Source organism: Bufo gargarizans, chromosome 2 (assembly GCF_014858855.1).
Source record: "Bufo gargarizans isolate SCDJY-AF-19 chromosome 2, ASM1485885v1, whole genome shotgun sequence".
In the NCBI taxonomy this organism is placed as follows: Eukaryota; Metazoa; Chordata; class Amphibia; order Anura; family Bufonidae; genus Bufo; species Bufo gargarizans.
In genome coordinates, this window is record NC_058081.1 from 564,726,456 (window position 1) to 564,741,207 (window position 14,752).

The 14,752-nt window shown below is 44.9% G+C and overlaps 1 protein-coding gene across 2 annotated transcripts in view; it reads right to left on the bottom strand.

Annotated features, from left to right (window-relative positions):
* Positions 1 to 383: 383 nt before the first annotated feature.
* Positions 384 to 14,752, bottom strand: part of PIH1D1 (PIH1 domain containing 1) — a 34,617-nt gene continuing 20,248 nt past the window's right edge. For both annotated transcript variants that reach the window (XM_044281657.1, XM_044281658.1), the window contains 5 exons: positions 4,495 to 4,591; positions 3,289 to 3,336; positions 3,063 to 3,153; positions 1,476 to 1,619; positions 384 to 580 (listed from right to left, as the gene is read on the bottom strand). In XM_044281657.1, the coding sequence (XP_044137592.1) occupies positions 545 to 580; positions 1,476 to 1,619; positions 3,063 to 3,153; positions 3,289 to 3,336; positions 4,495 to 4,591 (416 nt within the window). In that variant the 3' untranslated portion in view covers positions 384 to 544. The remainder of the gene's footprint in view (positions 581 to 1,475; positions 1,620 to 3,062; positions 3,154 to 3,288; positions 3,337 to 4,494; positions 4,592 to 14,752) is intronic.

Below are 14,752 nucleotides of genomic sequence, written 5' to 3' on the forward strand. Positions count from 1 at the left end.
AGGTGTATTGGTAATGCCCCTGTTGCTCCTAGAGGCTCATCTGCATATATTAAACACATGCCTTCAGCTGCCAAGCGCACATGTAACAGGTCAGCCAGTTTCATAGGTACAAATCTGCTGACAGATGCGCTTTAACGTATCAGCGGTCATTAAAACCAGGCATGTGAACCCAATGCAACAAAAATCTGCAGCAAAGTCCAGTACAATTTTTCCAACGTACTGGAATTGCCAATGCAGATTTAAGAGCCTGCCCCACAGAGGGGAGTATACTGGAAATCTATGTAAAAATTTTGATGCAGGTTTGCAGCCAAATTCTGTCAGAAAATAAAACATGTCCGTCTGAAATTTTGAGAGAGAAGTACAACAAAAGAAGATGCGTTAAATAAAAAGCAAACATTTATTCTGGTGTCGCAGTGTAGTCCAAACCAAAACGACAGCCTTTCAGTACTTGACACAGATGTGAACAGTCATGAAACAGCAATACCCTTGTTGGATCCACTGGATCTATATGGAGGAGCTGTTTCCACGGTGGAGCGTCCCATGGCTATGCTGGCTGGACTGGCATTGTGATAGTCAGCACCTGAAATATACAGTGAAATGTCGCTGCACTGCATCCACACAATATCATATACACAGAAGAACATGTGGAATCTCGGCATACACAAAGACAGCGATACCCCAGATACATGCAGGCTCGCACTGGAGAGGAAACGATAGGTACTACCAGCTTCAATATCTTAACCCTTTAGTGACCAGCCTGTTTTAGGCTTTAATGAGCAAGCCATTTTTTCCCCCCATCATCTTCCTGGAGCTCTCTATCTAAATTCTGCACACACCCTTTAACTGGCGTAATTTGTAGAATATTGACTTCCAATGTGTGAAATTATTAATTGGGAGGGAAGCTGTATTATTTGGTGGAGGAAATGTTTTCAGCCACCATTTTGAAATCAGCTCGGATTTTTCCAATTGGAAGGGGTTTATGTAATATATCAATTTACTCAGACACACCCTGGAAGGGTCAGTTTTGACCTACTGTATCCTTACCCGTTTAGGAGTTTCCTGAAGTGCTTTACATGACATGTTCGATGTGTCCACCATTCTGCTGGCTGCACATGGGTAAACACAGTGAAACATTGAGGTGATCCTTCAGGATTCTCCATTTAGGGTGAGCCATATTAGGAGTCATTTTCTCCAAATTAACCCAGTTAAAGGGGTGCACCCAGACTTTTGCCTCACCCTGTATATATACGTTACCATTATGCAATGACTGAATTGTGCTCTAGTAGAATGTTACCTGGAGTAGAGCTTGCACATAAAAGTAAATGTCTCAACTGCAATATATTAAATAACTGTTTCACCAGATTTAAACGTATCCCTTTATCTCCAGTAAAACATTGTGAAATTCAATAGTAAAATATTCTTGCTCCTTTTCACCAGAGGCCTATAAAACGCCCTCCCCTCTACTACTGTCTCACCTTAGAGTCCTTGTTGAACTGGGCCCCACTTTGCTCTTGGATTATATTATAAGGAATGAAGATGTCTAGATGATACAAATCAGGGCGTCCAACCAACAGAATCCTGTCTTCACCCAGGTCGAGTACAAGAGATCGACTAGAAGACTAAAAATAGGAAAACAGATTACTATTACTAAAGCTGATCCAACCGATTTACACGAGGGCTCCACCACAATTTGTCTTGTGACGTTTCTCATCCATTAGAAAACACTAAAGTCACATACAACCGCTAAGTTTTTTTTTAGATAATGGCATTCATTATGCGCAAAAAATGACATGACATCCTTAATCTGCGTGTCAGTACCAGGACGGCAATGCCAAATTTGTACAGATTTTAATATTTTTTACGCTTTTATTTTTTTAAAACATTTTCTGCACTGCCATTTTCTGTCAAATTGTGGACCTTTATTTCTTTTATTTTTTTGTTATGGCGTTCAACACACAGTTAAGATATTTTAATCGTTCGGACATTTCCAGACGCAGTGATACCTGTTAGGTTAATTTTTTATTGTTTATTTTTATATGTAAAACTAGGAATGACTTGAATTTTATATTTTTGTTTCACTTAACTTTTTTAACATTTAAACTGTCATTTTTAGCCCCCTTAGGGGACTTGAATATGCAATCTTCTGATCGCTTCCCCTGTAGACTGCAACTGCAGTCTATGGGATTCTGGCAGGCATCAGGCTTGGCTTTTCAGGCAGTTAGCCATGACAGGTCTAGGAACCACTGCAAGCGATTGGACCCCTGCTATCTTGCCATGGGGGCACTGATTGGAGGACAGAGGGAGCACCCTGTCTCACCCCACAGATGCCACGGTTTAAATGACCAGGATCTGCATCATTGTCGATCCTGGTCACTGCCGGAGGGTGCCTGCTGTATTATACAGCTGGCACCTGCCACATATGGAGCAAGCTCAGCATGTAAGCTCGATCCATACATTCCCTTTACACCAATCGCGTATATGATTACATGTTAAGTGGTTAATGCAATTTTTTTTTTTTTTTTTTTTTTTTAAGTAAAAACAGTTTTATTGGGCAACTAAATAAATTTGATTCCGCTCCAACTTTTAATTGCAGCACAATTGCAAGTTACAGCTTCATGGCTTCCCTATGCATAATAAATGTGCTTGATAATTAAAAGAACATCTACAGGGGGGATTTTTGTGATAAAAAAATTGTACACAATTTTTTCTTCTTATAAGGGGGGAAAAGATAAAAAAATTTAGGTTTTGCCTTGGTCGCTTCAACCCACAATTTTATAATATACCATTGCGTAACTAAGAGTTACCGTGAGGCCTAAAGACACATTGGGGGAAATTTCTCAATACTATTACAAGATGCATCACCTTAAAGTAGCACGCAAAAATTTGTTGCAAATGTCTGAGAAAACTTAAAAACTTTGTTCAATTCATCCTTGAGGATGTTTTATCACCCTTAATAACTTCTTGGCAATGACCACATTAAGTGATGGGACGAGAAAGGCACTGGCATGACTATATGCAATATATAAAAGTTACATTATTAAGCCACAATTGTAAATGCTCACCACTTTAGGTAGGGAGATTTCAGCCACCAGAAAATGGGGGTGTCCTTCAGGAGGTTCTGCCACAATTGTGTAATCTGGTTTTACTGGTGAACTGAAATGAAGGGGGGGGGGGGAGACACAAAATATTATTTCTAGAAGTCTAGAAAATGTGAAGAAATCAATGGCTTCTAAATAACAGATTATATATATAAAATCAATCTCAATCAAATTACACAATAACACAAACCTTTCAACTTCTGAGATGAGGGGCTTGCTTGGAGTGAACTGGGAGGAACTGGAAAGCAGAAACACAAAAAACCTTAAGAAATCTATAGTCATTGCGACAGCAAATGAAAAAAATAAAAAGGGGTTGTTTCACTATGAAAAAAACCCTTCTTAAAATGAAACTGCTATCTAAGCCCAATATGGCTGCCATTATCACCAGGAGCTTTAGTTCTACAATGAGAAAATGTAAAATGTAACATTACGTGGTACCCATTCAAATTAATTGTTGTCCATGCAATACATAGATGAGCCAGACAATAGGAAGAGAGCCGTCACTATCCACAAGCTCTCCACTCCGGCTCATAAAAAGTTTCCAGATGTTTAAAGGGTTCTCCAGGAATTAAGAAAATGTAAATACTTAAATATTAGTTTATTATAAAAATTTTCCCAAATACCTTTCATTATTTATAATGTAATTTTTGTGCTAGGGAGAAATTAGGGGAAATAAAATGGCAGCATCCTATTAGTACACAAAAAAACTGTCCTAATCACACTGCAGGACATGTTACTTCACAACACTGACCTAAAAAGCTGCATCATCCTCCTCTCTGCTTGTCAGGGATTATGATCCTAAATACTACTTATAAGATCTTCAGCTGAACCTTTGTGGGAATAGAGACATGAAGTACAGAGAGGAGTGGAGGTGTGGGTAATGATCAGTAGCACTTGTATGGAGTCTCCATTACCACAGTCTGACCTGTCCATCCTCTCTGTATTTCATGTCTCCTCATGAACTACATTCCTACAGAGATTCAACTGAAGTTCTTATCAGCTGTATTCAGGATCATAATCCCTGACAAGAGAGGAGGGGAAGGCAGCTCTTTAGCTCAGTGTTAGGTAACTTGTCCTGTGTTTGATTAAGACAGGTTTTGTATGTACTAATAGGAAGGCAGCCATTTTATTTCCCATAATGATTGCTCCCCAGACAAAACAAGCCATTATAACAAATGAAAGGTATTTGGGAACATATTTATAATAAAACAATATTTAAGTATTTTCATTTTTTTAATTTCCGGGGAACCCCTTCAAATGCCCTTATAGGTAGAAGGATAGGGTGTGCCCAGCTGGTCTTTGCTTGTCATGTACTTGTACAGGTTTTCTCAAACTTTATATAGTCTGTTACAGAATACAAAGGGAAACAAAGACTGCTAAATTGTGATTAGCTTACCTTGTGTCCATTTCCTGGATCATAGGTTTGGATTTTGTTCTGATATTCTGGTCAAGAATGGAGCCCATGAACTTCCGATTCTTCAGCATTCTCCATTCTAAAGGGGAACCACAGATAATCACCTACTTTATAGTACTTTGCTTTACATGGGGTGAGCTGCACTAGGAAGAAAAATTGGACCCCTTCTGTCATAAACAAGAAAAACTAAGCCATTCAGGTAGTAACATACAATGAAACAAAACTCAGGTCTATAAAGTTCAACCTTTCTTAAATCAATTATACAACATTGTTAGATTAATTATAACCCTCAGTGCCATGTGGTATTAGACAAGTATCTAGCCACTTTTTTAAAAACTGACATAGCAGCTGTCCTAACTACCTATTGGGGTAGGGCATTTACAGTTTGGCTACTGTAACTGTAAAGAATCCTTTCCTGTATTGATATCTGAATCATCTTTCCTCCACACGTAATGAATGTCCTCTGGTCCTTTGTAAAGTTCTCGGAATGAATACCTCACGTGCCAGTACGGACCACACATGTATTTATACATGTAAATTAGATCTCCTCTAAGGTGCCTTTTTTCTCATTATAAAAGTGACCTTCCATCCCATTTAAAAAACTGGTCACCCATCACTGAACCCTTTCTAGCCCTGCTATATCCTTTATAGTACATAGAGCCAAACTTGAATCCCATATTCAAGATGTGGTCTTTATCTTTCTTTTTATACACCCTAAAGGCTTATTTGCTTTGCTGCTGCAGCCTGACATTGAGTACTGCTGCTTAGCATACTTATAAGTCTTTTTGTTGTTCTGTTGTCCCCAGTTCCATCTAATGTGTATACAGCCATACGATTACTTTGGCCTAGGTACATTACATTTATTAACATTAAGAACCATTTACTATTTTCTTGCTCATGCCGCCAGCTTGTAACATTTTACAATTAAGCTGGGTTTTCTGGGACCCAGCAACCCACCTTAATTAATCATATCCTGCCTGCATAAGAAAGTTTCCAGTATACTTACGGTCTAAAAAGTTGCATGGATCAGCCACTCTGGAACCCAGTCACATAAGGCTCCTCTTGGAAAAATCCTACAATTGCTGATAATACATTCTTTACCATGTTTTTTTATGGATGGGGACTTCATTCCTGCAGCCCAGGACTGGGGAGGCGCTGTGGACAGGCTGCATGTGCAAACTCCTGAATCCACTTCATCTAAACATGTTCTAGGAAGACCAATAGTTCAGGTTCAGCTCACACAACCTTACCCATTCTGAGCTGTGAAAGTGATATCCCCATCTATTAATCAGACCAGAAAAACTAGATTTTTGTACTTACCGTAAAATCAGTTTTTCTTCAGTTCATTGGGGGGGAGAGGGGGTGTTAGCTCCTCCTCTCAGCTATATCCCTCCTGCAGTCACTGAGATAATCAGTTTATGCAAAAGCAGTAGGAGCAGTCAGGAGAAGCCAACAGCAAATAATAAAAAGGAAGAAAACCGGACCCATCTAGGAGAATCAGAAATGTACATACAGGGTGGGAGCTGTGTCCCCAATGAACGGAAGAGAAACAGATTTTACGGTAAGTACAAAAATCTAGTTTTCTCATCTGTATCATTGGGGGACACAGTCTTGACCTTGGGACGTTCCAGAGGAGTCCCCAGGGTGGGTCATAAACGAAGGAGCCATCCTGCCGAATCCAAGGACTGCTTTCTGCAAAACTCTACGCCCCAGAGGAGTGTCAGAAGATGCAAAGGTGTGCACTTGGAATAGTGTGCCCAGGCGACTAGGCAGCCGCCCTGCACCCCTGAAAGGCCGAAGCCCCATGATGTACTGCCCAACCATTGCCCGAGCAAAATGAGCAGTAACCCAGAAGACTGAAGCCGGCCAATGATTCGGTACGCTTCCACCATGGCCAAACAAATCCATCGGGAAATGGAAACTTTGGAGACAACCGCCCCTCGTCTCGGTCCCTCCGGAATGACGAATAATGAATCCGTCCGTCAGAAAGGGGACGTCTGAAACAGATAGATGTGAATCCCCCAAGGATTCCACAGAAGCCAGTAAGGGGGGGCGCAGCGTGCACCACCCCCTGCAGAAAGGTCCGAACCGCAGAAAGGGAAGCCAAATTCCGCTGAAAAAGAATGGTGTCTGGATATCAAGGGCCAAAGAACTGCAGATGTGACAAAACCTGCCCACCATGGGGGAGGAAGTATGGATGCCTGAAGGCAGAGGCCCCACACACCATACAGGACTGCCAGAAGAGAAGAACACTCCAGCAGGACCATGACGAACAAGTCAGGGCTAGAGAACCTGGACCAACACCACCTGCGCATGCAGAAAGGGGGCATATGAGCCCGCAATGGCTATGAACACTAGCCGAGCAGGCAGTAATAAGTATGTGGAGAAAGTGCAACTACTCGCCCTGCGAAAGGGGAGAAGTAGAGAAGGCTGATGCGTCTCAGTAGGGAACCAGCATCTAGGGGTGACAACAAGGACAGTACGACCGCTCTACCCGGGGAGGGGAGCCATGCAACAATACACATATGCAAACTTAATAAGTGCATACCCAAAACCACACGGAGGCAACGCTGATGCTGTCACTGTAGTAGAAGGTAGAGGCAATGCACTACCTGTAAAGGCTTAAAGCCCGCGCCTTAGAAATCGGCAGGTCATACCATGCACCAAAGGCCGTACTAATACCAACAAGAAGTGAGCAAACCCACCAGCTGAAACCTGTCATGGTATGGGCAGATGACCGCACTATAGGGAATAAGAGTACTTGTCAGCCAGCGCCTCAGGAACACCATACATATAAGGCCTGGAGGATCTATCGCACCTGGTGATGGCAGAACATGAGCATAGTGCCACCTGTGATAAGGAAATGAAGCACAATCACAGCTACAACTAGCAAGAAGGTTCCACCCCTAGAAGGGGGACAATGCTCCCCCTGGGACAGAGTCACACAGTAGGGGGGCACAGAACAAGAGTAGCCATAAAATCTATGTTCCAATATATGTTGATCGCGCTGCCTATGAGTGTAGGATTCCAATCCCAGATTCTTATTCCAAACGGCCAGTTGTTTCACCTTGTAGCCAAACAATCGGTTTCCAGAGGCTGGTGCACTCGCGTACACCTGCACCCTAGAGGGAAGTTATAACACAATAGTGAAGTTCCACCAGGTAGTTCCGCAAATAGCAGTTTTTATTCTACTTACAAAAAGGACATAAAATTTCAGCCTTAAAATCAATATATTCTCATCAAAAGTCCACCCGACCCGGGTTTCGCCAGTCCAGCTTCGTCAGGGGCGAACTAGTGCCAGTGTGTTTAGATTGAAAATCCAGCGAGTCTCTGCTCTCGACATTTTTTAATGAAGTCTCCCCCCCCCCCCCCTCTTATCTTTCTTCACTATCTCTTTTCCACTGAATGTGGTGCCATCACTATTACCCCCATGTTTGTCTTTGCAGTGTCTTGAAAGGGGGTGACCTTCATATTTCCTCCTGATATTATAAATATGCTCCCCTATCTTCTTGCTTAGAGTTCTTTTAGTGCGACCCACGTATAGTTTCTTGCAGGGACATATTACATATATAACCCCCTGACTTCTACATGTGATATGGTTTCTTATCTTCTGAGTGGATACCTTGGCTCTCCATTTGTTGTTTATTTGCGTATTAATATGTTGTGTTCTACTTATTTTTAGTTTTTTACATACTCCACATGTACCGCATGGGAAAAAGCCTGCTTCTAATTTTGTTCTTATAGCCCCAATTTTTGTCTGACTCACTACTTTTACTTTTTTTGCTTACACATTTATTAGTTGGGGCTATTAGGCTACCCACATTTCTTGCCTTTCTATATATAAATTTTGGGTTCTTAGGGATGTAGTCTCCTAAAATATTATCTTCTTTCAGGGTTCCCCAATGCCTTTTAATGATATTCCTCAATATTCCTGTCCGCCCAATGTAAAGCGTGATGATCGATGGCATTTCAAAAGACTTGCCTTCTCCATCCTTCTTTTCCTGTTTTTTTTTTATGTATACTCATATTTAGCATTTCAAGTGCAAATACTCTTATTATGGAAGGAGAGGAATGCTAGCCGAAGCATAGGATCCAGTAATAGTGCAACTACTCCGCCATGGAAGGAGAGTAGTGCTATAGGACTTCTGGTACCCCGTGGTGGTGTAAATAGTCTGCCTATGGAAGGAAAACAATGCTACCTGATGTACAGGAGCCCACGGAAGGTGCCAATACTCTGCCTAAGAAATGTGAAAACAATCCGTTCTTGAAAAAAGGAGGGTAATGCTACCGACCGAACGGCACCCACTGGAATTGCAATTACTCCACCCATGGGAGGAAGGTAAAGATATCGGCTGAACCGTGTCCAGAGTTAGTGGCACTACTCTTCCTATGGAAAGAGAATAATGGAACGGACTGTACGGTATCCCATGGAAGTGCTATTACTCCGTCTACGGAAAAGGGTAATGGTACAGGCTATACAGTACCCAATGGAAGTGTAACCAGTCTGCCTAAGAAGGAAGGGTAACACTACCGACTGTACGGTATCCAGTGCAAATGTAAGTTACTCCGCCTATGAAAGGAGTGTAATGCGACAGCCAGTACAGCACCCAGTGCAATTACTCCACCTATGGAAGGAGAGTAATGCTATAAGCTGCCCAGCATCCAGTACAAGTGCAATTAGTCCGCCTTATGGAACGAGGTAACACTAAAGGCAGTACAGCACCCAGTGTAAGTGCAATTACTCCACCTATGGAAGGAGAGTAATGCTATAAGCTGCCTAGTATCCAGTACAAGTGCAATTACTCTGCCTTATGGAAGGAGGTAACACTAAAGGCAGTACAGCATCCAGTGTAAGTGCAATTACACCGCCTATGCAAGGAGGTAATGCTACAGAATGTACAGCATCCAGTGCAAGTGCAGTTACTCCGCCTTTTGCGGAAGGAGGGTAATGCTACAGAATGTACAGTGTCCAGTGCAAGTGCAGTTATTCCGCCTTTTGTGGAAGGAGGGTATGCTACAGGCTGTACAGCATCCAGAGGACGGGCAATTACTCCGCCTAAGGAAGAAGGGCCTATGGAAGGAGGGTATGCTACAGGGAGTAGAGAATCCAGAGCACATGCAATTACTCCGCCTATGGGAACTAGGTTCAGAAAGACCAAATAGCTCCAAGGGTTAATAATATATAAATATATAGACTTTTTTTTATTTATTTTTTTACAGCTCAATTCTAACCAAACAGACCTAAGGGAACTGCACCCACATCCATCTGTACTAATAACCAGCACTGCAAGCCTCAGCAGAGAGCCCAGAGCAGCACTGAGGCAAGGAAAGGGTTAAGCAGAAGGCAGGGGCGGAGCTTATTGGCAGCTGGTGGGGCTAGAGCAATTACTACACCAGGCTGGACTGTCATCAACAACCCAAGCTGCTTAGCTTCCAAATAAACATGCAAGTTAACCTCCTCCCGTCACACTAACGCCGAAAGGCGTCATTTCTGCGGCGCTCCCAGGTCACACTAACGCCAATAGGCGTCATCTCGCGAGACGCGAGATTTCCTGTGAACGCGCGCACACAGGCGCGCGCGCTCACAGGAACGGAAGGTAAGCGAGTGGATCTCCAGCATGCCAGCGGCGATCGTTCGCTGGCAGGCTGGAGATCCGAATTTTTTAACCCCTAACAGGTATATTAGACGCTGTTTTCATAACAGCGTCTAATATACCTCCTACCTGGTCCTCTGGTGGTCCCTTTTGTTAGGATCGACCACCAGAGGACACAGGTAGGTCAGTAAAGTCGCACCAAACACTACACTACACTACACACACCCCCCCGTCACTTATTAACCCCTTATAAACCCCTGATCACCCATGATCACCCCATATAAACTCCCTGATCACCCCCCTGTCATTGATCACCCCCCTGTCAGGCTCCGTTCAGACGTCCGTATGATTTTTACGGATCCACGGATACATGGATCGGATCCGCAAAAAGCATACGGACGTCTGAATGGAGCCTTACAGGGGGGTGATCAATGACAGGCGGGTGATCACCTATATACACTCCCTGATCACCCCCTGTCATTGATCACCCCCCTGTCATTGATCACTCCCCTGTAAGGCTCCATTCAGACGTCCGCATGATTTTTACGGATCCATGGATACATGGATCGGATCCGCAAAACACATGCGGACGTCTGAATGGAGCCTTACAGGGGGTGATCAATGACATGCGGGTGATCACCCATATACACTCCCTGATCACCCCCCTGTCATTGATAACCCCCCTGTAAGGCTCCATTCAGACGTCCGCATGCGTTTTGTGGATCCGATCCATGTATCCATGGATCCGTAAAAAATCATGCGGATGTCTGAATGGAGCCTTACAGGGGGGGTGATCAGTGACAGGGGGGTGATCACCCTGATCACCCCCTGTCATTGATAACCCCCCTGTAAGGCTCCATTCAGACGTCAGCATGCGTTTTGTGGATCCGATCCATGGATCCGTAAAAAATCATGCGGATGTCTGAATGGAGCCTTACAGGGGGGGTGATCAGTGACAGGGGGGTGATTACCCTGATCACCCCCTGTCATTGATAACCCCCCTGTAAGGCTCCATTCAGACGTCCGCATGCGTTTTGTGGATCCGATCCATGTATCCATGGATCCGTAAAAAATCATGCGGATGTCTGAATGGAGCCTTACAGGGGGGGTGATCAGTGACAGGGGGGTGATTACCCTGATCACCCCCTGTCATTGATAACCCCCCTGTAAGGCTCCATTCAGACGTCAGCATGCGTTTTGTGGATCCGATCCATGGATCCGTAAAAAATCATGCGGATGTCTGAATGGAGCCTTACAGGGGGGGTGATCAGTGACAGGGGGGTGATTACCCTGATCACCCCCTGTCATTGATAACCCCCCTGTAAGGCTCCATTCAGACGTCCGCATGCGTTTTGTGGATCCGATCCATGTATCCATGGATCCGTAAAAAATCATGCGGATGTCTGAATGGAGCCTTACAGGGGGGGTGATCAGTGACAGGGGAGTGATCACCCTGATTACCCTGATCACCCCTGTCATTGATAACCCCCCTGTAAGGCTCCATTCAGACGTCCGCATGCGTTTTGTGGATCCGATCCATGTATCCATGGATCCGTAAAAAATCATGCAGATGTCTGAATGGAGCCTTACAGGGGGGGTGATCAGTGACAGGGGGGTGATCACCCTGATTACCCTGATCATCCCCTGTCATTGATAACCCCCCTGTAAGGCTCCATTCAGACGTCCGCATGCGTTTTGTGGATCCGATACATGTATCCATGGATCCGTAAAAAATCATGCGGATGTCTGAATGGAGCCTTACAGGGGGGGTGATCAGTGACAGGGGGGTGATCACCCTGATCACCCCCTGTCATTGATAACCCCCCTGTAAGGCTCCATTCAGACGTCCGCATGCGTTCTGTGGATCCGATACATGTATCCATGGATCCGTAAAAAATCATGCGGATGTCTGAATGGAGCCTTACAGGGGGGGTGATCAATGACAGGGGGGTGATCAGGGAGTCTATATGGGTGATCCCCCCCCTGTCATTGATCCCCCCCCTGTCATTGATCACCCCCCTGTCATTGATCACCCCCCCCCTGGTAAGGCTCCATTCAGACATTTTTTTTTGGCACAAGTTAGCGGAAATTTTTGTTTGTTTTGTTTTGTTTTTTCTTACTAAGTCTCATATTCCACTAACTTGTGTCAAAAAATAAAATCTCACATGGACGCACCATACCCCTCACGGAATCCAAATGCGTAAACATTTTTAGACATTTATATTCCAGACTTCTTCTCACGCTTTAGGGCCCCTAAAAAGCCAGGGCAGTATAAATACCCCACATGTGACCCCATTTCGGAAAGAAGACACCCCAAGGTATTCCGTGAGGGGCATATTGAGCCCATGAAAGATTGAAATTTTTGTCCTAAGTTAGCGGAAAGTGAGACTTTGTGAGAAAAAAACAAAAAAAAAATCAATATCCGCTAACTTATGCAAAAAAAAAAAAAATTCTAGGAACTCGCCATGCCCCTCATTGAATACCTTGGGGTGTCTTCTTTCCAAAGTGGGGTCACATGTGGGGTATTTATACTGCCCTGGCTTTTTAGGGGCCCGAAAGTGTGAGAAGAAGTCTGGGATCCAAATGTCTAAAAATGCCCTCCTAAAAGGAATTTGGGCCCCTTTGCGCATCTAGGCTGCAAAAAAGTGTCACACATGTGGTATCGCCGTACTCAGGAGAAGTTGGGGAATGTGTTTTGGGGTGTCATTTTACATATACCCATGCTGGGTGAGAAAAATATCTTGGTCAAATGCCAACTTTGTATAAAAAAATTGGAAAAGTTGTCTTTTGCCAAGATATTTCTCTCACCCAGCATGGGTATATGTAAAATGACACCCCAAAACACATTGCCCAACTTCTCCTGAGTACGGCGATACCAGATGTGTGACACTTTTTTGCAGCCAAGGTGGGCAAAGGGGCACACATTCCAAAGAGCACCTTTCGGATTTCGCAGGCCATTTTTTACACATTTTGATTGCAAGGTACTTCTTACACATTTGGGCCCCTAAATTGCCAGGGCAGTATAACTACGCCACAAGTGACCCCATTTTGGAAAGAAGACACCCCAAGGTATTCCGTGAGGGGCACGGCGAGTTCCTAGAATTTTTTATTTTTTGTCACAAGTTAGCGGAAAATGATGATTTTTCATTTTTTTTCTTTTTTCCTTACAAAGTCTCATATTCCACTAACTTGCGACAAAAAAAGGAGATTTTTGTATAACTTACCAGTTAAATCTCTTTCTCGCTCTTCCTTGGGGGACACAGACCTTGGGTATAGCTCAGCTCCCTAGGAGGCGTGACACTAAGTAAAACTGTTAAGCCCCTCCTCCATCAGCTATACCCTCAGCCTGGAGATAGAGGCTACCAGTTGCGTGTCCAAGTAGTGAAAGGATAACAACCAATAACGGAAACAACCAGCCAGCAACCCAACGGGGCGCCAGACCATAACCCTGTAACAAAACACAGAAGGGTGGGTGCTGTGTCCCCCAAGGAAGAGCGAGAAAGAGATTTAACTGGTAAGTTATACAAAAATCTCCTTTTCTCGCCCATTTTCCTTGGGGGACACAGACCTTGGGACGTTCAAGAGCAGTCCAAGAAGGGAGGGACCACAAACCCAAGGCGGACCACCACCGGAGCATCAGGAAACCGCTGCCTGCAAAACCAGGCGGCCCAAAGCAGCATCCGCTGATGCATGCGTATGCACTCTATAGAACCTTGTGAAAGTGTGCAGAGAGGACCAAGTGGCTGCTTTGCACAACTGTTCAGCCGAGGCCCGATGCCTCTGCGCCCAGGAAGCTCCGACTGCTCTGGTGGAATGAGCAGTGACGCTGAAAGGCGGAGCTCTACCCCTGGCTCGATAAGCCTCAGACACCGCCAGTTTAATGAAACGGGCAATAGCCACCTTGGAGACCGCCAAACCCTTGCGCGAACCCTCCGGAACCACAAACAGGGAGTCCGTGCGCCGAAAGGATCCGGTGACCTCCAGATAAATCTTCAACGCCCTGACCACATCCAGACGGTGCAGTTCCCGTTCTCTGGGGTGGGAAGGAGAGGGACAGAGCGACGGAAGGACGATGTCCTCATTGATGTGAAAGGCGGAGACCACCTTTGGCAGGAAGGACGGGACAGGCCGAAGCACAACCTTATCCTGGTGGAAGATCAGGAAAGGTTCGGAGCAAGAAAGAGCCGCCAACTCCGACACCCGTCGGAGAGATGTGATGGCCACAAGAAAAATGACCTTGCAGGACAGAAGGCGAAGGGAGACCTCCCGTAAAGGCTCGAAGGGGGCTGATTGGAGCGCCGAGAGCACCACATTCAGGTCCCAGGATGGAACTGGAGGGCGGTACGGCGGAACAGAGTGAGCCACCCCTTGTAAGAAGGTCTTAATTGGCCCCAGAGGGGCCAGGGGACGCTGGAGAAGAATAGACAGCGCCGAAATCTGTCCCTTCAGAGAACTGAGGCTCAGCCCCAGGTCCAGACCCGACTGGAGGAAGGACAGGATCGTGGGAAGAGAAAACCGGAGAGGTGGGATGCTCCGGGACTCACAGAACCCCAGATAGGACCTCCAAACCCGATAGTAGATCCTAGAGGACACGGGCTTACGAGCACAGGATCATGGTGCGGACTACGTCCGCGGAGAAACCCCGT